This window comes from Squalius cephalus (assembly GCF_949319135.1).
Source record: "Squalius cephalus genome assembly, chromosome: 21".
Classification (NCBI taxonomy): Eukaryota; Metazoa; Chordata; class Actinopteri; order Cypriniformes; family Leuciscidae; genus Squalius; species Squalius cephalus.
In genome coordinates, this window is record NC_137142.1 from 5,218,588 (window position 1) to 5,243,981 (window position 25,394).

The window sequence follows — 25,394 nt, forward strand, 5'->3', positions numbered from 1 at the left end:
CGCACACACCTGGGAGCAGCGTTCTCATTAGAGCTAAAAGCATGGGGCAGCCAAGAGGTACAAGATACCTTGACACAGCTAACAATAAATCGAGCAGAGAGGGTTTTATAAGACAGGCACCCTATTATTTATGATTTCTGCATGATTCCTCCATTATGCTAATGCTTTTACAGGGAGAAGGGCTGGATAAAAGAGGTAGCGTGATTGGACTAAGTAGCCGAGTGGGCCGCTAGCCAGAGCGAGGTTGAAAAGGGAAGGACGGGCAGAGGACAGCTTGTAAAAGCGGCGCCATTGTGGCAAATGACAGCATCCACTTCACCAAGCGGTGCGCTTACAAATTACTGCGTATTACTGCTGAAGGAGGTTGCAAAAGCCTCAGCGGTGCACAAACTAATGTAAATGAAAGGATATACAGTACTTACAAAGGAATTCTAGTTTGGGACTGAAAGCATCATATAGGAAGTGAGTCAGTGGCAATTGCTTCAAGATTGCACAGGAAGAACAGCGTCCTATTACAATGGCAAATTTGTCATTGTGCAAATAATCTATATATAAGGTTGGGCACAGCAACATATTTGAGTGAGAGACAGTATTTAAAAAATTAGCACACATACACATAACTTCTAACCCAGGCTAAGTGGAAAAACGTACCTCGGGCATGCTAAAATGACATTACTTTGCTTCTTGCATGTCTTGGAACACTTTCAAAGTGAAATGTCCAGTGAGTGGCTCTAAAAGCATGTTCAGTTTTAACCGAAGCATGAAAATGGCAACGTTTTATTTACATTGATTTTTTGTACAAACTGCAGCAGTTTGGAAATGAAATGCCCAGTGAATGACGCTCAAAGGTTAGTGCTGTTTGGAAATAGCATACCACCTACACAAAACCCTAGTCTACACCTAACTGTTTGTGTTAACAAAAGCAAACGTACAGTAAAGAGATAAAAATGCATTTGCAGAAGCGACCATGCCATTTTAGCTTTGAGCTTGGACTCGTAACCGAACCGTACGCGCAGTGCTGTACCAGGTGAGCTAGCGAGCACGTTTACTATGTCAGAAAAGCCATAAATACGAAGTGATGCAAATGTCAAAATGTATAAGTTTACAATTCATGCACTATGGTAAGTGTTTTGAAGCCATAACAGTATTGTGCAAGGAGCAAATTTGTCTTCATTAACCGATAATCTGCACCGTAATCATGATTTGCCTAAAAGGAATAAAAGTTGTTGGTGTTTTACTGCCATAAGTGCTTTTGTTTTTCAACTGAAAACTGCAGTTATTTGTATGTTTTTTTAAAAGTTTTGAAAAAAAAAAAAAAAATGTATGTAGAGGCATGTTTTTCCTATGAGCTTATGTTGATTACTTCACCTTTAGTAGTATTTAGAGCAAAATTTGAGACACCAAAAAGTACACATTCTTCCATTAACTATTTGTGCTTCTTCACTCTTATAAAGCAGCAGCTGCCATTGGATTTCCACACCAACACAAACATACGCACATAAAACAACACACACAAACACAGTTCTACGGCCTATACCTGTGTGCCCAGCAGAGTCCCCCTGTCTGGACGCATCTGTCTCTAGAATGACAGCCAGGCCTTCGGATGCGGCGTTCAGACGGGAGCTACTGAGGTCGAGTCGGGTCAAGCTCTCGGTCCCGTGGCCCAGCCTGCACTGCTGGACCAGCTCAGAGCGCCGGGTCGAGGACGGGGGCAGAACCACGTGAACCGTGCTCTGCTCGGGGAGATCGCAGCCCTGCCACAGAAGAGGACAAGCAGATAGTTACAGCTTCATCCATGTTTAATATCACTGTACCTCAGGGATTCTCAAACATTGTTTGGTCTGTAACCCATCATGCACCAGTACACTCTGAAGAAACACTTATGCTTTTGTCAGGATTAGGTTCTGTTCTGAGTAGATTAATGTGGATGCTGTCTTCAAGTAAATTAGATTTCATGATGATCCACTTTGTAATAGTTCTCACTGGTCCACTTCTGCTAAGCAATTTATGGTAATTATTAATGGAAAAACTGAATATAGTAACCCCATGTCAGATTGCTCAGAAAATGTTTTTTTGATTTTATTTCTGAGACCATCCACAGTGTCAGTGATATGAATAGTAATTCTATGGTGCTGTAGTCTCAAAAGCGCATTGCGAGAGGATCTTTTCATCCTGTTGTCTTTCATTTCTGTCTCCAGCATGAGGAAAGAAAGGATCAAACTTTGCCGTCATAAGTACCTTCACAAATTCAAGTAATCAAGCTGGCACATACGCCGCAGACCGGTGGGATTGTAGCGCCGAGAAAACAGGTAGAGAGAATAAACATGCCAATCACTGTAAGACACGGACAAAAAGCTTGTATCTCGCAGAGAATGAAGGGAAGATGAAGGTAAAAACTGCATTGTTTGGAGAAGGCAGAAAAATGACAAAGATATCATACAGAATGAGAAGCACTTTAATACGGTACAATTCCCTTAAGTATTCGCTTGATTGTAGAAACATAGTCCCTTAATTTCCTGTCTGGATATGACTAAAAAATGGTCTCTTTGAGTAGAGATGTGGATTGTAGAAGATGTTCAGAACTTAATCATTTTCACCACATCTTCATATCCATCTTTTAGCGGGTATTTAAAAGAATATATATATGTTATATGTTATACATATATATGTTACAGTCATGGTCAGACTCAGAATGATTGACACCCCTGGTAAATATGAACAAAGAAGCTTGTGAAAATAAAACTGCATTGTTTATCCTTCTGATTAATTTTTTTTACAAAAATCGAACCGTTCATTGAGGTAAAAAAAAAAACTGCATTTTTTATTTTTTTAAATATGAAAGATCAAAAGGATAAAAAAAAATGCTGATTTATTTTCACAGCCATCTTTGATTATACTTACCAAGCGTGCCAATAATTCTGACCATGGACTGTATACATATTTGTACCTTTTAGTGGGTACAGGAAATAGTTCAGCCAAAAATTATAAAACCTTATGCTGTCATTATACACTTGCCATTTTTTAAAGGAACACGTCGACTTTTTGGGACTTTAGCTTATTCACCGTATCCCCCAGAGTTAGATAAGTCCATTCATACCCTTCTCATCTCCATGCGTGCCGTAACTCTGTCTGACGCTCCCATCGCTAGCCTAGCTTAGCACAAAGACTGGAGGTAAACGGCTCCAGCTAGCACACTGCTCCCAATAAGTGACAAAATAACACCAACATTTTCCTATTTACATGTTGTGATTTGTATAGTCACAGCGTGTGCAAATAACAAGGTCACATGAGACACAGCCATCTTCTAACCGTATACAGTGCTATGCATAAGTTTAGACACCCATGCTAAAGTTGACTAAAAAGAGGAATAAAAAATAATCTTTTGGAAATTGAACTTAATGCCTTAATTTAAAAAATTAGGAAAAATCCAACCTTTAAGGACACCAATTTTCTTTGTGAATGAATAATGTATCGTAAATAAATAAATGTTCTTCCTTAAAATACAGGGTGCATAAGTTTGGACACCCCTATGTTGAATTCCCATAGAGGCAGGCAGATTTTTATTTTTAAAGGCCAGTTACTTCATGGATCCAGGATACTATGCATCCTGATAAAGTTCCCTTGGCCTTTGGAATTAAAATAGCCCCACATCATCACATAGCCTTCACCATACCTAGAGATTGGCATGGTTTTATTTCAGTTAGCCTAATAGCTAGATTTGCATTGAGAGATGATCTTATGGAAAGTACTCCATGCCAATCTCTAGGTATGGTGAAGGCTATGTGATGATGTGGGGCTATTTTAATTCCAAAGGCCAAAGGAACTTTACCAGGATGCATAGTATCCTAAAAAAAAAAAAAAAAAAATATATATATATATATATATATATATATATATATATATATATATATATATATATATATATATATATATATATATATATATATATATATATATTCTTAAAAAATAGATTCTTAAAAATAAAAATCTGCCTGCCTCTATGGGAATTTAACATAGGGGTGTCCAAACTTATGCACCCTGTGTTTTAAGGAAGAACATTTATTTATTTACGATACATTATTCATTCACAAAGAAAATTGGTGTCCTTAAAGGTTGGATTTTTCCTAATTTTTTAAATTAAGGCATTAAGTTAAATTTCCAAAAGATGATTTTTTATTCCTCTTTTTAGTCAACTTTAGCATGGGTGTCTAAACTTATGCATAGCACTGTACATACTGGGAACTATATTCTCAGAAGGCGAAACACTGCTATTTCTGCGGAGTGATTTACTCGCAGCGCCTGAGAAGCCCCGTGGTGAGGAGCAGAGAGTTCGCTCAGAGTTGGAGTAAATCACTCCGCAGAAGTAGCAGTGCTTCGCCTTCTGAGAATATACACTGCTCAAAAAAATAAAGGGAACACTTTTTAATCAGAGAATAGCATCAAGTCAGTTAAACTCCTGGGATATTGATCTGGTCAGTTAAGTAACAGAGGGGGTTGGTAATCAGTTTCAGCTGCTTTAGTGTTAATGAAATTAACAGCAGGTGCAATAGATGGGCAACAGTGAGACAACCCCCAAAACAGGAATGGTTTTACAGGTGGAGGCCACTGACATTTTTTCCCTACTCATCTTTTTGGACTGTTTTTCACCAGTTTTGCATTTGGCTAGGGTCAGTGTCACTACTGGTAACATGAGGCGATACCTGGACCCTACAGAGGTTGCGCAGGCAGTCCAGCTCCTTCAGGATGGCTCATCAATACGTGCCATTGCCAGAAGGTTTGCTGTGTCTCCCAGCACAGTCTCAAGAGCATGGAGGAGATTTCAGGAAGACAGACAGTTACTCTAGGAGAGCTGGACAGGGCCGTAGAAGGTCCTTAACCCATCAGCAGGACCGGTATCTGCTCCTTTGTGCGAGGAGGAATATGATGAACACTGCCAGAGCCCTACAAAATGACCTACAGCAGGCCACTGGTGTGAATGTCTCTGACCAAACAATCAGAAACAGACTTCATGAGGGTGGTCTGAGGGCCCGATGTCCTCGAGTGGGCCCTGTGCTCACTGCCCAGCACTGGTGCCCTGTGGTTTTCACAAATGAGAGCAGGTTCACCCTGAGCACGTGACAGACAGGAAAGGGTCTGGAGAAGCCGTGGAGAATGTTATGCTGCCTGTAACATCGTTCAGCATGACCGGTTTGGTGGTGGGTCAGTGATGGTCTGAGGAGGCATATCCATGGAGGGACGCACAGACCTCTGCAGGCTAGACAATGGTACCCTGACTGCCATTAGGTATCGGGATGAAATCCTTGGATCCATTGTCAGACCCTATGCTGGTGCAGTGGGTCCTGGGTTCCTCCTGGTGCACAACAATGCCCGGCCTCATGTGGCGAGAGCATGCAGGCAGTTCCTGGAGGATGAAGGAATGATACCATTGAAGGGCCACCACGCTCACCTGACCTACATCCAATAGAACACCTCTGGGACATTGTGTTTGGTCCATCTGACATCACCTGGTTGCACCTCAGACTGCCCAGGAGCTCAGTGATGCGCTGGTCCAGATCTGGGAGGAAATACCCCAGGACACCATCCGTCATCTCATTAGGAGCATGCCCCGACGTTGTCAGGCATGCATACAAGCACGTGGGGGCCATACAAACTACTGAGTACCATTTTGAGTTCCTGCAATGAAATTTCAGCAAAATTGACAAGCCTGCTGCATCATTTTTTCACTTAGATTTCCGGGGTGTCTTTGAATTCAATCCTCTGTAGGTTGATCATTTTCATTTCCATCAAACGATGTGGCATCCTTTCGTTTATAACACATTGCCCAGTCCATATTAGTATAGATATCCAGCATGATATTTTTCCCCATTGAGATCTGATGTGTTTTCAAAGTGTTCCTTTAATTTTTTTGAGCAGTGTAGTTCCCAGTATGTATACGGTGGGGGGATACGGTGAATAAGCTAAAGTCCCAAAAAGTCGGCGTGTTGCTTTAAATAAAATGGTTTAAATAAAATGGTTTATAGTGACCACATTTGCCAAGGTTTAAAAAAAAAGTCCATAAAATGTATGCTATATTCTTCTCTACTTTTAAAAAACATCCAAAGGCATTCAATTATGTTTTACAATACATATTCATTCATGAAATGTTCACACACCAATTATTAAACTGTGATGCTCTACCATTTGCCTTTACCTCTTGTTGAGCAGAGAATCATTTCACCTGAAAAATAGCAGAATGTTTGATGCAAATCAGACAAAAACATTCCTTCAAGAAGAGAAAACCTCTCTGACAGGGAGAATGGTTCTTTTGTCTGAAACCGTTCTCAAACAAGTGTTCATTTCTTAGTGTTAGCAAAAAAAAAAACATAGACAGACAAAATAAAGATGTGAATCTCAACTTGTCCATTTTCTCCATCAGTCCCTGAGGGTTGATTTTTCCAATGGCATAACATCATTTAAAGAAAGACCCTCTCGCTCCAGGTTAACGGACACCCAGCAAAGCCTTATCACACTTTCCTGTAATAGAAGAGACTTCTAATACAGGCTGAAAGAAAGATGGGCCGCATGCTGGGAAACAAAGCAGCCATAGCAACGCATTGCTAGATCTCTATCGAGAAATGCAGGAATGGAAATTAGCATTGATCATTAGTTACATGATGGATGCTTTAAAGGCTGCTGTGACATAAAATATGCCGGTCAATATCAATTTAGTCGCACGGCAGTGCATTTTTGACTTTGCATTTGTGTTCCATGACAACATAACACCGAGATGATCCTTTTTATTCTAACGGTACAGCTACAGAACTCGCGATAACCTCTAATTCACATTAATTGAGCCAGCAGTTTTCCTGATAACTCCAGTTCTCAGAGTAAAGGGAAAATCTTTGGACAAAATAACACTACAAATGCACTCTGAGATAAAAAGCAATTTCCAGGACGTGAACTTGTGACATTTAGAAAAAGCATTGATCCAAACAAAACACACACACAGCCTGAAAATTGAGCACAAAACCTAGAGACAGAAAAATCGTCCGTAACCTAAGAATAAAGGGTAACACTTTATTTTACAGTGTCCTTGTTACATATATTACATGTACTACCATAGTAATAACAGTAAATTATGCATAATTACATGCAACTAACTCTCAACCAAATAACCCTATAGTAAGTACATGTAGTTGCTTAATATTACTCAGTACTTAAATATATAATTACACTGTAACAATGACACATAAAATAAAGTGAAACCGAATAAAGTTGAGGTTGTCAGCCCGCCTCGATGCTGACTTTTATTTATGCATATAAATATATATATATATATATATATATATATATATATATATATATATATATATATATATATATACAGTACAGGCCAAAAGTTTGGACACATTACTATTTTTAATGTTTTTGAAAGAAGTTTCTTCTGCTCATCAAGCCTGCATTTATTTGATCAAAAATACAGAAAAAAATGTAATATTGTGATATATTATTACAATTTAAAATAATTGGTTTTCAATTTATTATACTTTAAATTATCATTTATTTCGGTGATGCAAAGCTGAATTTTCAGGATCATTACTCCAGTCTATCAAATGATCCTTTAGAAATCATTCTAATATGATGATTCATTATCAAAGTTGGAAACAGTTCTGCTGCTTAATATTTTTTCATAACCTGTGATACTTTTTTAGGATACTTTGATGAATAAAAAAAAGAAAAAGAAAAAAGAAAAGAAAAAAAAAGAAGCAAATGTTTTCAAGATAGAAATCTTTTATAACAACAATATACACTACTGGTCAGTAATTTGGGGTCAGTAATTTTTTTCTTTATTTTTTTTTTAAATAAATCAATAATTTTATTCAGCAAGGATGTGTTAAATTGATAAAATGTGATAATAAAGAAGATTTATATAAAAAAAAAAAAATTATTTTGAATAAATGCAGTTCTTTTTAACCTTTTATTCATCAAATATATTAGGCAGCAGAACTGTTTCCAACACTCATAATAAATCAGAACATTAGAATGATTTCTAAAGGATCATGTGATTGACTGGATGTCACATGTGACACTGAAGACTGGAGTAATGATCCTGAAAATTCAGCTTTGCATCACCGAAATAAATGATAATTTAAAGTATAATAAATTGAAAACCAATTATTTTAAATTGTAATAATATATCACAATATTAAATTTTTTTCTGTATTTTTGATCAAATAAATGCAGGCTTGATGAGCAGAACAAACTTCTTTCAAAAACATTAAAAATAGTAATGTGTCCAAACTTTTGGCCTGTACTGTATATTATTTTTTATTTTATTTTATTTTATTTAAAAAAAAAAATGTACATCTTCAAATCCACTTACTTTGGGGACAGAGCGGCGCTTGTGTTCCTGATGAGCAGAAAGTGCCTTCATTTTACGCACATTTGCCCTTTTTCATTTGAGACATTCTCTTGGGGGAGCCTGATCAACAAGTCAGTCTTTTAAAGACAGGGACACTGTGCATTAGCAATGACTTGGCTTTTAAAAATACGCAGCGAATGAATTTCAATGCTGAAAGCACGGAGACAATCAATTTATCTTTCATCCGGAATCATAAGCAGCCCCAGAGAGTCTGGACACTTTCTCAAGGTCATTTATGGTCATTACCGGCATCAGTACTCAACATATTCGTCTATATTTCATCTTAAAGGGACACTGGATTAGCTTAGACTGTGAGCTGAAAGTCAACTGTGCATGATTAGCAAATAGTTTGTCTTTGAATTAAAACTAAAAGTTGAAAAATGGATGTTCTACAAAACTTGGCCCAAGGAAGTGACATTTTGACAATTTTCGTGTTCCTTTCAAAATAGATATTTTACTTTTCAAAGCGTTGAACACAAAAGGAATATCTGTTCCAAAGAATGTTGAAGCTTTAAGGGGTTATAGACATAGTAAGGGGGTTCTCAAGTTCCAAAAAGGAAAAAAAAAATGCACATAAAAGTGGTCAATACCTCAAGACTCTTGACAATAATATATATACAGTATTTATTTGTATTTTTTTCAGTGATGCCATTAAAGAACCATTTTGGGTTCCCCAAAGAACCTTTCAGTGAACAGATTCTTTAAAAAAAATCACTTATTGAAAAACTTTTTAAAAAATCTGAAGAACCTTTTTCCACTGTAAAGAACCTTTTGAAGCAATGGTAAGGTTCCATGGATGTTTAAGGTTCTTCATGGAACAATAGATCCCAATAAAGATTTAGTTTTTTTTTTAAGAGTGTAGTGCATATATTTTAAGCCTTCTTATAGATTTTTGTGAGGAAAATGCATGCAGTTAAACCATTATTTACTGAAAAACCCGGTCTTGTAGTTCTCAAATCCCATTTGCACTTCCATACATTCAAACTTGGTGCATGACAAGAACAACGCACGAGTATAATGGATCCGTGCAGACGATCTTAAAGTGACAGCATCCAAATTTACCTCCTGTTATTTTGTCATTTAATGCAAAACAAAAAAGTGAAAATCTCTCAGTCTCTCTTGACTGAATCACTTTTATAACTGTAATAAGAATAAATGTACATTTAATTTACACAGTAAAGACTATGCATTGTTTTTTTTTTTTTTTTTATTTATGTAGTATTTCTTATTTCTAGCGCTTAAAGTTTTTCAGGTATAGGTATATTTTATTTATCACTCTTTAAATAAGGTTTTTACGATATCAAAAATGTTGATACCATTGAAAGGTCATAATTCGTATCACCATGTTCAATATCATTCAAACATCAAAAAACTAATACTAGCCTAAAAAAAAATATATATATCAAGCTTGTGAAACAGTGATAAACATTATCACTCATATCGTGGGTGACATAAACTCATATTGTGACATAAAATTTTGGTCATATGCCCCTATTTGGCAGTCTTATATTTTCACAGTCATGGCCTTGTAATTGACTCTGGAGCATTTGGATTTGGCCGAGAATCAAACTTGACCTTCTTCAAGTCTTTGTTTTGACTGACTCAACTGACTCTTACTTGAATGATCTGGTTTCGACTACAACAATTGGCATCAATGACATGGTGCTAGGCATCTTTATACACAAGTATGAAATTTAAGAGCTATGGCAGAGATTGTTATTCAGTAAACAATCCTTCAATTTCTTTTCTCATATACAGTTTCATAAGACTTATAGCTTATAACAATATAGTGCATATGGCTTATAACAATATAGTGCATATGGCTTATTTTATGATAGATCAACATTGTGTTCCACAGAAGAAAAGAATACAGGTTTAGAATAACATTAGTATATAGTCACTTTTAGCAATTTAAGCAAATGCCTTTGCTCGCATATCTGACAAAAAACTGGATATGACCATGAAAAATGTGTAATACCATATAATAGAATTTAATATAATAAAAACCCACTTTCAAATTAGCATTTTATAAAATCCCCTATTAAAGCACCGCTAGGGAGCAAGTTAAAATCCACTCTCTTAGTTCAATCAGAGATGACTAAGCATCTTCGGAAAACACTGACAATGTGAGTTGGGCTCAGCTGAGACACTTCCCCATGTAGACAGATGGTGTGGAGAGCTGGGCTTGAGACAAAGGGCCTGAGAGGACACTGTGACTAATATGAGCCAGGACTACCAACTGTGGAAGATCGACGCCAGACAAAGATGGAAAAACAAGAGCATCTTGCTGGTTAAGCTGCTTAAGAAGTCAAGGGCGACACTAGAATCACATACTAACATCCGCTTTGAAACCACTATTAAGTATTTACAAGGGGACCCCGTCCTTGCAATGCATTGACCAAGCATTCACGTTTGCATACTAGCGTTGAGTATATCTTTGGCCCAAGGAAACACGTGGCGCAAACCTGAAATAAGATGGTGATTGGCTCCTTGGTGAGGTGAAAGGCAAGGGCGAGGATGACTCTCATTCAGGAAGAGTCCTTGAAGCTGAATGCATGTTGTAACCTTCAGAGCACTGGCGTTTATCTGTATTGCTCCTTCAGAGAGTGTGGAGAGTGTGAAAGGAGGAGGACGAGACAGAGAAAAATGGGGGAGATGAGCACTTTGGAAAATAGAGGTAATAACAGTGAGCAAGCCAATGGGTCACAGAGGAATATAAAAGAGTGAGAGAAGAAGACAAAAAAGAAAAACAAAGACAAAAAAACAGCACAGAACACAGCAAAGGAGGCACACGGGACGTAACAGAGAGAAATAATGACAAACAACTAGACAAGCAAAGAAAGAAAGCAGACAAAACACTGACAGCAACATGAACTCTCTTCAGGAAATTCATTAAGAATGAAATCCGGACACTGGTAGCGTTGTTTATGTGCGCATGCTGCCTGTGTTGCTTTAGCATCTGATTCACTAAAAGGAATTATGCAAATAAGGTGACAACAACAAGCCAATGAAATCTATGCTGAATGCAGTTTACACATAGCCTAGAAATCTAGACGCACCCTAGCAGCAGCAAATGTAATTTGCAGCCAGGGTGCTCTAGCAACTCTCCGTTGGCTTGCGAGCTAGAAAAAACTAATTCTAGTCAGGCCAATCACATCGTGTATAGAGTCGGTGGGCGGGCTTAACAATGACGGCAGAGTTGCGACGGTTCCGCGTGAATTCCCTGCTACTTGAAAACAAAGAAGATGGGTCTTTCGAATCGGCTTTGGCCGCGACTCTGGAAGACTTGGAGTTAAGTTTTTCTTTGAGAAAAGAACAAAGAACGGCACTGAAGTCATTCTTAAAAAAGGAAGATGTGTTCGTAGTTTTGCCGACTGGATACAGCAAAAGTTTAATCTATCAACTAGCTCCGCTGGTGGGAAGAAGCTGTGGTTGGTTATAGCGCTATCCTATTGCATGCAGAGGGAATTTGAAAGACAACCGTTTATCCCGCCCCTCGGATTGAGCCCTGCCAATGGTGTGTTCCCAGACCCAACATCTTGATGTTGCTTGTCAGGCTAGTTTACACCCATCAGGTTCTGAGTGCTAAATTGTGAAGGATACAGCAGACTGCCGCAATCTGACACACTTTACTGTTATTTATATACTCTTATAGTATTTGTAAATATTTAATATAAATAAATATCAGCTTTTATTTTTATATTTAAAGTTTTCGCTTTAATTTTAGTTTAAGTTTTAGTAATTGTAATTTTTATGATCTTTTAAAAAGTATTTCTATTTAGCTACAATTTATCTATTTATTTGTTTTTTTAGTTTCAGTAATTTTAGTACTTCAAGTCACATTTATTTTATTTCAGTTAGTTGCCAAGGCAACATTTTTCATTTTCCTTTAAGGCCCCCTGTGTTGAAAATCAAGTTTTTAATGTTGTTTATATGTCTATGTGGTGTTTTTAATGTGCTTTAAGACAAACCATGTGTAAATTCATAAGTCAACACCATTACTGAGTATTCTCTCCTTAAAACTGCAGTGAACCAAAAACACGGATTTGAAATCGCTGGTGTTTCTGACGTCACAAACTACCTTGTAACCAATCAGATCAACGTGTGATCGTCAACGAGTGGATCTCTGAGCTGCTGTGAGTGAGTGGAGGGGGGGCTCATTTGCATATTCATAGAACCGCACATACTAAATGAGGCAAGGGTGTAGAGTTACATTCAAGATATTTTAAGGCATGAAGAATATTTTTCAAGGAAAAACCACTTAGCCTAAATATTTCATTTTGGTGATCAAAGATTCTTTTGTAAAATAAAACACACACAGATACACAATAATATAAAACTTAGCTTTTTTTTAATGAAAACTGCATTTATATGTCAGTGTCTATATGTGTAACACGTATGACTGTCTGGAATTAAAGATGAGTTGATTACAGCATCACAGACTGTGAGAAACACATATATAAAGTGAGACCCAGGAGCTATGAGCTGTGCAAATAAGCTATTAGTCGGTTACATTCTCCAGAAACACTCAGTACAACACACTCACGCATACACAAGGCCAAATCTTTTTAATTAGTGCGAGTTTTATCTGTGCCCCAGTAAATTCACTGCACAATGAAGCTGTGGTAAATATGGATGAGAGACACGTAAATTAATTTTGAGAGAAGATGAGAGCTTATTAAAACAAATTGAGTAAATATACAGCATATTGATTCCACAGAGGAAGGTGGCAACCTGCTGCTGGTGTCAACACTCAAGAGCCACTCGAGAATAGAGCCCAGGGAAAACACAAGGATTCTCACGCATTTACTGACACACAAAATCGTTTGTGCTTGTTTTCTGCATGCTTCAATTTTGTGAAGAAATATGGCCACCAAAAAACTAGAAGTCTGCAAACTGACCTGAGAATGACTAGACATTATAGACTGACAGGAAACAAGTCAAATGGCCATTAAAATTTATTTTTTAATTACAGATTGACCAATATATCTGTTTTTCAGATTAATTGGCACAGAGACTTGCTCTTTGGAACTATCAGATATCAGAAAAAAAAAACATTTTTGATAGTTTGCAATAATTTTTAATTTATCTGCGTTCTTCTGTGACCAGCAATGGAGGGTTCTGCCGTTTCAAGTCTTTGGTTCTACAGTACAAATGTGCAGTCACATTTATCGTTGGTCTGCAAATTTTTGACGAAGTACAGTAATTTCAATCGGAATCAAAAATTTTGAATAAGGGTGTAAGCCCGTATATCGGTCCAATGGGTGGTCTCCAATAATACGGGTGAAGGTCTCTGCGCGTTACTGTCTTTCCTCGTGGCAAAGTAATTTGATTAAATGAAATACATCTTCTCACATGTATTTTCTCGTTATTTCATCTGACTCCATAAATGAAAAGGTTTTAATGATATCTGTGTATCATTAAATGTGAGCGAATGTTTAAATATTCTTTTTAACTCTTTACTGAAAATAATGTCAGAGTCAGTTAGAATAAAATTAAATGTTTACAATTTATTATGTCAGGTAAATGTACCATGCCAATTTCATAATCAGTTCAAAGACAATCAATACAATAACATCAATATGCTCAGAGATAAATACATAATGCTGAAGTCCTTGAGGTCCTTCAGCATTATGGGCTGATCTGAGTTACAGAATCGCCCTGAGCCTCTTTTTCATTTCTTTATATAGACAGACCAAGGCAGAAACCTCTTTTCAAATGTAAACATGAGTTCACAGTGGGAATTTACATTAATCACCGTCCCAGACTTACGTCCCAGAGGTTGATTTACATAGAAACATTTGCTAACAATGGGAATTTGCATTGAGTTTACACTTTTTGAGAGCAGGGGGGCATTTGCCTGGAAGACCCACCCTCTTTTGTGTGCCAGTTATCTCTAAACTCTTAAAAACTTTATTACCTTTTGTTTTACTTCTTTGGGAATGAGACATTTGTACCAGTCGCACTGAGACATTTCAAATGATACCAAAAATGTGTAATACTGTATGATAATTATTCACATTAAACCATATAGATTCTTGGGTGAATTTAGGTAGGAATGGGTGAAGGGAATGATGTGTAAATTGGGAGGTGATCAACTCAAGTGTGATCGTGTCTCGAATGGGGATGGTAATATAGCAAGAGAGTTCAAATGTTAAGTTCCTTTGTTTTCTCAGAGAATAGCCCTCTCCTCCAGTTCTTCCAGTTTCTCCAGCCTTACAAGGGCGAAGGATTTCCCGACATTTTGCAGTGGGTTCAAGTTCGTCACGTGGATTCACTGCGTTGACCAACAGAAAACAAAAGTGGTTATGTGTGATGTACTTTATATATTGACAATGGATTTTTTTACTCTAGTGGTAAAATAAAAACAATTTTAAAAAGTTTTTGTTCATATAAATTGATTTTAAAAAGGATCTGCCAATTACCTTTTATCTGTTATTGGCCAGATTTTCAGATTTTAGTGGTAAATACACTATTGGTCAAACTATGAAAATTTAAATGCATGATTAAACTCTTCTTTCTTTGTGGATGTGTCTTGTGCAACATACTAGGGCTCAAGGGCTGGGTTGAAAATATTAATTTCTCGACTTTAATCGATTCTTATTTTGATGACCTAAAATTGATTCTTAAAACCCCAAAATAAATTGTTTAGTCTATGCTGTTTTCAGTTGATACGTGAAAAAAAAACTTCACTAAATATTATTTGTTGCGTGCCTCCAATCCAATAAATTGTAATAAGCTTGATGTTTTATTTTTTTAGATGAAAAAGTATAAACTTTCAAAGTTGGTCAATTATATTAAGTCAAACATTAAATAATTAAACCGTTTTGCTACTCTTTAATGCCAGTTTCAGACAACACAATATTTTTGTCTGTTATGATAGTTACTGTGTCAGATTATGCAAATTCTTGTTGTGACGTGGACAAGAAACATGCCAGACTACACGCTGCCCCCCGACCAATCATTGCTTGCCGTCTTTAAAGGCGTGCGTGATGTCATCGAGAAAACAGTTCTAGCGACTGACTTCAGGAAACAAGAGCATAAACAAACAATGGCTACCAAAGTTGCATGTTATATGCCAATTCCAGCACTCGCTAGGTTGCTGAAGCGCCTCGGCTATTGTTCGCCAGCGTTTATCTTTTTTCACTCTGTTGTGGTAATCACTCGAGGAAACATCATAAAGGCGGGAGTATTGTTGCCATAGCTCTACAAACCTTTCTTCAATTGCATAATTCCACCTAGAAGCACCAATACCACATCTCTCTTTTGATTCACCATGTTTGAAAGCCATGTACGGAAGAGCTTCTGTGCTCCTATTGGTCAACGTCACAGATGTGACAGAACCCGTTGTGGAGGACAGAAAACAATTAAACATGCTAGTCTTTCTGTTGTGATGTCATGAAGCGCCGCAGATGCACACTATGACACACTATACGAGATGAAACGATTGAATCTTGCATCCTGACGCCCATGATCGTTTATGAATCACGACGACACCTTACGTCAATCAGATATTGTGTAGTCTGAATCCAGCATAATGTGATGTAACATATCGCCGTAGCAAGTTCAAGTGTAGTTCAAGGCAGCACAGCGCACGCGATCTGATCAGCTCTTCCGTTTTACTACTAGTTGTAGCACAAATTAAACATGAATGAACATCAGAAGGTATGTTGGAAGATACATTACAACTTACCGAAATCTGTATCATGTCTCATGCAATCACTCAATCAGTATTTCAACCGTGGAAAGACATCAGTAAAACAGATTGTGAACAATATGTCACGTAATGTTACACTAACCTCAGGAAAGCGATTCAATGACCATAACTCGTTAGTTAGCTAGAAAAAAATGAACACTAGAGAGGAGCATTTTGCTAAATATATGCACACTATTATATATTCATTATATTATTACATAACCCGTGATTGTTATTATTATAAAAAACTTCCTTCTGTGCAACTAAAGTGTTTGTATACAAATTAATTAATTTTAACCATTAATATTATAGTAGGCCAAATAAGATCTATGTATAGTTAATGATATACATGATTAGTTTAGAAACATTGACATGTTCTCTCTCATCATTGACTCATTCTCAGAGAGAGAGAGAGATTTATATGAATATCCAGAGAACAACAGTAGAGAATTGCAGTTCCTTCAAGTCACATTAAACTGATGATATTTACGAGATGAGTGCCATAAACGGCACCACAATGGCGTAATTACCAGTGAGAAATGTTCTTTTTGCACCCAAACCTTGCAAATTGGTATTGATCATAATTAAATGTTCTTTGTGAGTGCTCACTCTACAGTTACAGTAGTTTGCACACATTTTGTTTACTAACAGATTATGAGGCAGCAGGCTATATTCCCCAGCCTATACCTTTCCCATCATTCTCTTTGGCAGCACAAGAATTATAAACACATAGGGTAAAGCATTGACTTCACACTTATGAGGAATAATAAATAGATTGTGCTTCTCAGGAAGAGAAAGAGGGAGAAAGAAATATGAAATTGTCCAACATGTCTAATCTGTTCGAAACAAGCGTGCCGCACAAGCCCTGAAAAGTGAAGCCAAAACGTCTCGATCGCCCCCCGGTGAGTGGTCCTAGTATAGGTCATAAGCCACGCCTCCCTGTGTTACTCAATGGGACGTGAGACCAACTAAAAAATTAAATACACTTTCAAATATCTATTTCCCAAAGGTGGTTTCTTTCATTTTCTGTCGTTTTTATCACGCTGATGTAAGTTCAAGTGTCTGTTTCAAAAATAAGTTGGTTTTTAGTTAGTTACGTGATGCGGTGGTGTAACGTCATGATTGACAGCTGTGATTGACAGGTTCTCTGAGCGAAGTAGTCACTGAAGCACCAACGGACATTTTTTCGGGATCTTCGGAGGACTGAGGAGATTGTATTTACTTTATTTTAACAAGCCTCTTGTCGTACTGCAATCAATTTTTTAAAAAGTGTGCAGAATCCACTCTCTCTGCGAGAGTGAGGGCGGAGCGTTGATTTCGCGGCTTTACTTCCTGCTCACTACTGCGCAGGTCTGGTCCCGAGATCGCTACTGCGCAGACTCAAGTTCCAAGATGTCAGCGCCATATTGCGACACTAGCGGCTTCAGTTCTCATCAATGGAAGAGAGCGAAGGGGCGTCGTCCATCTTTTTTTACAGTCTATGGTTCGAAATCACACTGTATTGCATTGTAATTAGACTTCAGAACTTATTCTGTAAGTAGGAACTTCCAGGCAATGACATGAAGGCAGCATAACATCTCTAGAGACAACCACTGTTCTAAATGTCTGTTATATCAGTCAAAACCTCAAGTAAGGACTGAATGACAGGAAATGTGTGAACAATCCAAGTCTGTACAATTAATGTTTCTCCACTGATTTATGAGCTCTAGCGTGATTGAACGATTACCTTAAGTTAAGACTGTGACATGGCAGTTTTTTACCAGTGTGGTGGTCATGGACCAACTACCGGCTGTGGTTCTGAGAGCTACAATAGATCAAATATAAATATGTTTTTATATAAGTGGTTTTCTTTACTGATAAAGTTGTTTCATTGGAATGTAGACAAGTGTTTAAATAAAAGGTTCTCAAATGTACACTGTAAAAAAATTCAGACCTCTCCAACTCAAAACTTTCTAGGGACTGGTCACATCTAAATTTTCAATTGGCTTAATGAATTCTATACATTTTAAGTGAAGACCTTACGCTATGATTGAGAGCAATGCATCTTTTTGCATGGGGATAATTATTTGGAAGCCATTTATTGAGCCAGTATGAATTTTTCATTTTCCACAATTTTTCTAAATTTTATTTTTTTACAGTGTCTGATTTTGAGCAGCCAAATAAATATAGAACTATAAAGAAAAATAAAATAAAAAAAATCAGCCATTTTGAATGCCTTTTTGATTTAAAAATGTAGGCTAAACCGGGTTCCTGGTCAAATTCAAGATTATGACTTGGCTGATTTAATTTTTTCCCCATTTCGCCCACTTCTAACTGGAATTGACAATGAAACGTCCTCCCATAATTCTTTCAACTCATCAAGTTTAGGGCCTCTTGCTCTTCACAAAGGAGGGCGAATGCAGCTACCAAATTTCAGTGCAATCCCATGATCCTGGCTGTCCTCTCCTTTTCAGCTGACACTCCATTTGTGATGGCCAGGATAAGATTGTGGCCACATCAGTTAAGCCACGATCATTCTAACTTCTTAACAGCGGCTACAATATTGGCCCAGTTATCTGTGGTGATGCATGCAAGCTTTCTTTCAATGAATCCCCACTCCTTGAATGAACAGCGAAGAGATTCTGATAAATGATCGTCTGTGTGGCTTTAGGGTATGAACATAGTCTGCAGGCACCTGCTCTTCAGCTTTCATTCTTTATTTATGATATGCATGGTCAGACTCATAAATGGAGTCATGTTAAAGCCGGACCACATATCAGCAGTGGTGGAAAATAAATCACTTTCTTGCAGCTCAGCAATGATGGTCTTCTTAAATAAATTCAATAACTGGAGAATGACAGTGTTTGAAAAAAAGTTTGTCTGTTTCTCAATGTGCGTTCTTGTCTGTACTTGTGTTCTTGTGGACTTGTGAAACGTCATCAGTCGCTGCCCAAGTACTGTTCCAATTCAAAGTTCACATCTAGCCAAGTCCAGTTCAAATCCCCGGATATGTTCTTGATCCGCCCCTTTCGCCGAGGATGCATCGAGAGGTGACTTGTGCGGACTTGAGACAGCCAGGTATCCCAGAATGCATCTCACACCAACCAGCAAGCGTCAATAGCAGATTAGAAAACCCGCGTAGTTTAAAAATGCTACTGTTATTGTGTCACGAATTGTAGTTTTAAGAGTTTTTCAGGTGAGAATGTAGTTGTTTAAAGCTCAAATCTTTGGTTTATTTATAAAGATAGCGCCTATTTGAAAATTTGATCTGACGTTTTCGGAGTTGTGAGATCCAGGCGGTCACTGGACGCTCGGCGCTCATGTACCCCGCCGAGAACATCCTTTCCTCGGCTAGTGCTGCTGACATTTGCCGCTGGCTCGGATGTCTCTAGTCTAGTGGTTTAACATGAGATATAAATCATCTTGTGTATATCTAACGGGCGATTTATTTATTTAATTGTCTCATTAATCTATAATTTGTTCCCTGGCAAAACGTTTTGGCTGAGAGCAAAGTGAAGTTTTAAAGCTTTATATATTTAGTCTATTTAACTTTAACGTTGTAGCCTAGAGAGCTGACTTATGTTTGACTGAATCGTTTGCTTTATTATTGTATAGCTTCTTATACCTTTTAGGCTACTTATACTTTTATAATGGCTATTATTGATCATTAAAACTGACATTTAACAAAAAGGGTTATGTCATTTTATTTTATATATTTTAAACATACAAAATATTTTATTATGCATGTTGCCTACATTCTCTTCACTGTATGTACATATATAATACAATAAAATGACACAACCCTGTCTCTTTTTGCTAAATGTCAATGTTTTAATGATCAATATTATGTTTTTTATGTATCATATAAAAAAAACAAAAAAAAAAACAGAGTCAGGGTTGTGTTTTATATTTCGTGTTGTTATAAATATATGCAGTGAAGACAATCAATTGCGTTGCCTGAACCACATTTGTGTTGATTTTTTTGTTGACAAGATTTTTTTAAATGAAAATGAAAAGAGGCAGTGTGGTGTTTTATAACATATTTTGTTTTATTGTAGCCTAAATATACATAAAGAGATAACCGGAGTAGCCAGAGCGAGCTGAGTGACGCTATCAAGTACGCCGCTGTTCCATTTGCAGAATTATCGGACTTGCGTCCTCCCGTCCTCGGGAGTTCGTTCTCCTGAGTCGAACTTGTCAAGTCCGAACTACCAAGGATTCAAGTCCGAAGTTTGCGTACTTGGTATTGAGAAATGGCTTTTGTGATTGGCTATTCATATTGTTTATCGAACAACTGGAGCATTGCTCTTAAGGCAGGTTTCTCCACAGTGCGGAGCGGCACATTCTCGACCACCAAATACATTGCCACATTTCTCGTTAGCATCTTCCATTTATCGTTGTCTGGTTTCTATTTGGCCAGTTTGGAAAAAGCCTCTCCAATACCAACCTGACCAGATTTGCGTTTGCGTTCACAGGAACTTGAAGACGTCACTTGAACAAACGCGATTGAAGTGTTCGCCCTTTTAACACTTAAAGCCAACATATGGCTTCATCCACATTTATTGGTTCACCTCTCTCATTTGGCACAAATCAAAAATATTCCCAGCTCAGTGATGTAGCATTTGTTTTCCCAACAAGGTCCATTGCTGAACACAAAATCAATTTGCTGAATGCATAATAAACTGGATTTTGCCACACTCAAACCCGCCAATCTAAAGGAAATACCATGTATGGTGTTTGAAGTAATTTGTGTATTAACATTATATCTTAAAGCCTAAATTAAACAATCTAAAGCTAAATGGTAGGCTATAAATAACAATTTCCTTCGCCACTGTTACTATATTACACTTATGTACAAAACTCTGTACTTTATACTTGTCATAGTGTGTGACATCATGTGCACCTTATCGCCGGTGGCACAAATGATGAGCAGATGATTTTCAGTTGAGTTATGAGGTGAGACGCTGAGCTCCACACAGCATCTGCTACAGCTCTTACACACTGCAGGAGTTTCATCAGTGAAAATGAGGTACCATGTATCACACAAATGTACTCTGCTTTGTTCAGACTTCAGTGGCAAAAACTAGACAAACCTTGTTGTTGACATACACAAGAGCTCAAACCCGAATTTGCTCATATTTACCACTAGGAGATTCAAATTGTAAATATTTCCTAACCGTGTGTGTTGTCTGCACATATAGGTAAATCTCTTTCCTCATCCTTTTTACCCACATAAAATCAAAGATCCATGTTAAACTGATCATATTTAAGAGATGAGTGGCATAAACGGTGCCAGAATGGCTTAAGTATGGCACAACTCAAAATGTGAACTGCTTATGCATTTTTAACCCATGTTAGGTATATATGCATTTACTACCATTCAAAACTTTGTGGTTGGAGTAATATTGTGAAATATTTATAATTCAAAATACTGTTTTTCTAATTGAATGTTTTATCTGTGATCAAAGCTGAATTTTCAGCATCATTATTCCAGTCTTCAGTGTCACATCATCCTTCAGAAATCATTATAATGCTGATTTGCTGCTCAAGAGACATTTATGCCTTTATTATCAGTCTTAAAATTAGTTGTGCTGATTAATGTTTTTGTGGAAACGTTTTTCAAAATTATTTGATGCAAATTCACGGCTGTAAAGTAAACGGTGCAGCTAAAAACATAGAATAGGACGCAGGAGAAAAAAGTTCAAAACTCTTCAGTGATAAAAAAAAAACACAAATGTGATGTTTATCTAAAGTCCCTTTTTTCTTATTAGAATGGTTGAATTGGATCATCGAAAGTCAGCAGCAAAGACATTGTTTAATAAAGTGAGATAAAACACAAAGTAATAATAATAATAATAATATGTTTATGTTATATTGCGCCTTTCAGATAACTCAAGGTCGCTTTACAATAAAGCACAAATAAACCTCGAGTGTAACTAAACGAGCCAATGGACATTGGCATGCGAGTTTTGGATATGACGCACCGCCATCAGCACCAGTGAGTGAGCGGATTTCCCTAAACGAGCATTACACAGGTGTGACACTGCGTCTTATTCAAGATGTCATTCCACCCTGTATTTCTTTTATCCGTCCAGCCTCCCACTGAAAGCCATCAGCTTACATTCCAGAGAAAGGAAAACACAAATGCCTACATTCAAAAGTATAAGAGAGAAAATGCCTCTTCTGGTTCAAGAATCTACTTGCTGCACAAACTGCCACAGACTTTCACAAAGGATTGCAGTTCTTGAAACAAAGTTACTTGCGGGACCACCAAACCAGACGGAACACACAACAGACCTTCGTCATGGACGCCCTCAGCATACAGCCGGTGAGTCCCATGAATCTAGTGCTCCTCGACAGGCCATACTGAGTGTAGAGAAACAAGCCATAACTGATCAACATACAAATCGATGGCACAAACAAGGAGCGAGACCCAGAGGCACTCGAGACATCAGATTGTCACGAGCATCACATATTGCCGCAGTAGCATCCTCTACCCCAGATACAGCTCTGACAAGGATTGCAAACACTGGTTTCCTACCACCGCCTATACACCTTGAGAACAGATTTGAAGTATTAATGAATGTAGATGTGGAATCCCCAAACGTGATGAATGTGATCAAACAAAGATCGAATCAGCCAGTAGCTAACACTGATGCTAACTGGCACTCAAGGTCGAGCAGACAGCGGCACTCAGCTCAGAGCGCAGCCGAGCACAGGACTCTGATAGTGGGGGACACCATAATCAGAAACATTAGCGGCAGGGATACAACTACGTGCTGCCTTCCACAAGCAACAACTTCCGATGTAAACAGGGAACTTCAGAACAGATGAAACATAAGACTGCAAATCGACTTTTCATTCATGTGGGGAAGAATGATATTCATAAAGAGCAGTCAGAACTCCTTTCAATTAACTTTTTGAAACAATTAAAAAACTGAAAGTTCAGCCATTCATCAGTGGACCACTCCCAGCAAAAGGAACAAACAGGTTTTCACGGTTGCTTGGGCTTAATACATGGCTGCAAAAAAACCTGCAATGTAAAAGGAGTGAACTTCATTGACAACTTCAATCTTTTCTGGAGTCAGAGACAACTGTTTCATCAGGATGGCCACCACCCAAACAAACTTGGTTCAAGAGTGTTAAACGACAATATCTACTTCTCCCTCCATCATCCTTCTGCAGTGTGTGCCAATCCACTCAATCTGAACGGCACACACACACCTGGACACAGTATGAATGACCACAGGACTTCACTTCAGCACCTGAATGGACACAAAAAAAAGAAAAAAACACCAAAGCCTGTGGGTCCAGCTCGCCCTCCCCCTCCTCCTGTGAAAGCTCTTCGGCCTCTGCCACAACGCCAGGGCCCACACCCTCCTCCATCTGCTCGAGGTGAACCAAAAACAGCTGATACCAGCTCTCAGTGATATGTGTTGGGTCCCCACTATGATAACAGGAACTTTCTTAAATGTTTACAGAACAAGCGGGAACCCAGTGTGCCTGTATATTTCTCTATTTCTGTTCTATTACAAGATAGAAAGACTAAGGCCTTCAATAGACGTACAGCAAACCCAACTAATCTGGTGCCTATTACACATCAAACTAAATTGCTGTGGGGACAAAACGTAAGACTGTTAAGTTAGCACTTTTAAACATCTGCTCACTTAAAAATAAATCACTTCTAGTCAACGACTTAATAACCACAAACAACCTGGATTTTATGTTTCTAAATGAAACATGGCTAGAAGACAGCTGCAGTGCAACAGTCCTCAATTAAACATCCCCTCCTAACTTTACTTTTATGAGTGTCTGCAGAGGAAGTAGAAGAGGTGGGGTGTCTCTGCTCTTTTTAAAGATGTCAATCAATATAAGCAAATATAACATACAATAATATAATATAATATACAAATATTCTGGGAATTACCCATCTTTCGAATATCTGGGTACTGTGTTAAAAGGTGCTCCACGCATTTTACTTATCATTATTTACAGGCCTCCAAAATACCCTCCAGCCTTTGCTGAGGATTTTACTGAACTGTTATCAACACATACCTCAGAGTTTGACTGTTTTGATATTGCTGGAGATTTTAACATCCAGAATGCAGAAAATATGGCAAAAGAAATCAAAATGGTTTTAAAAACTTCTGATCTGACTCAGCATGTACATGGACCCACACACAATCGTGGACACACTCTAGATTTACTAATCAGTAAGGGTCTAAACATTTCATCGATTGTTATTAAGGATGTAGCGCTGTCTGATCATTTCTGTATTTTCTTTGATATATTGATCTCTCCTGCCATTGAAGCTAGATCTGTGTCTGTCAAGAAGAGATGCTTAAATGAGAACACTAGTGTACTATTTATGAAGGCTATATCTTTAACACCAAGCATATCTGCTGACTCTGTTGATTTTCTCCTTGATTCTTTTAACTCAAAAGTTAAAAGTGTAATTGATGATATTGCTCCTGTGAAAGTCAGGAAGAAGAGTGGCAGACTAAAAGCACCTTGGAGAAACTCAACAGCAGTGCAAAATATGAAAATACAATGCAGAAAAGCAGAGCGCATGTGGCAGAAGACAAAACTTGTAGTCCATTATAACATCTACAAAGACAGCATCCATGCTTTCAATATGGAACTAGGCAAAGCTAGACAGACTTTCTTCTCAAATATTATAAACACCAACTTAAACAACACACACACACTCTTTTTGCAACTGTAGAGAGACTGACAAACCCCCCAAGCCAGATTCCTAATGAATTGCTCTCAGACAGCAAATGCAGTGAGTTTGCTTCCTTTTTCTCTGAGAAAATCAATAATATCAGAAAGGAAATCAGCACATCCTTGAGCACTGGGGTCAGACAGCTCAGACCACCTGAGAAAGTAGTCACTATGTCTGATTTCGACGAAATTGATGGCAAAATTTTGGAAGAAACTGAACAGCACCTTAAAATATCAACCTGCGCCCTTGACGCATTACCCACATCTTTTATCAAAAGTGTGTTAAACTTTTTAGAAGCAGATCTCCTAGAAGTGGTAAACTCCTCACTTATCTCTGGGAGTTTTCTAAACTCCCTTAAAACTGCAGTTGTCAAGCCCCTCCTGAAAAAGAGCAATCTGGATAAGACCATATTAAGCAACTATAGACCTCAAATCTTCCTTTCATAGGCAAGATCATTGAAAAAGTTGTCTTCAATCAGTTGAATAAATTCTGAAGCTCGAACGGATACTTTGACAATTTTCAATCTGGTTTCCGACTGCATCACAGCTCATAAAGATAATAAACGATATTCGCTTAAATACTGATTCAGCCAG

At 37.8% G+C, this 25,394-nt stretch overlaps 1 protein-coding gene across 2 annotated transcripts in view; it reads right to left on the minus strand.

The window, feature by feature from the left end:
• Positions 1-25,394, minus strand: part of prkn (parkin RBR E3 ubiquitin protein ligase) — a 187,231-nt gene that overhangs the window by 118,745 nt on the left and 43,092 nt on the right. For both annotated transcript variants that reach the window (XM_079855032.1, XM_079855031.1), the window contains one exon: positions 1,538-1,754. In XM_079855032.1, coding sequence (XP_079711158.1) covers positions 1,538-1,754 — 217 coding nt within the window. The remainder of the gene's footprint in view (positions 1-1,537; positions 1,755-25,394) is intronic.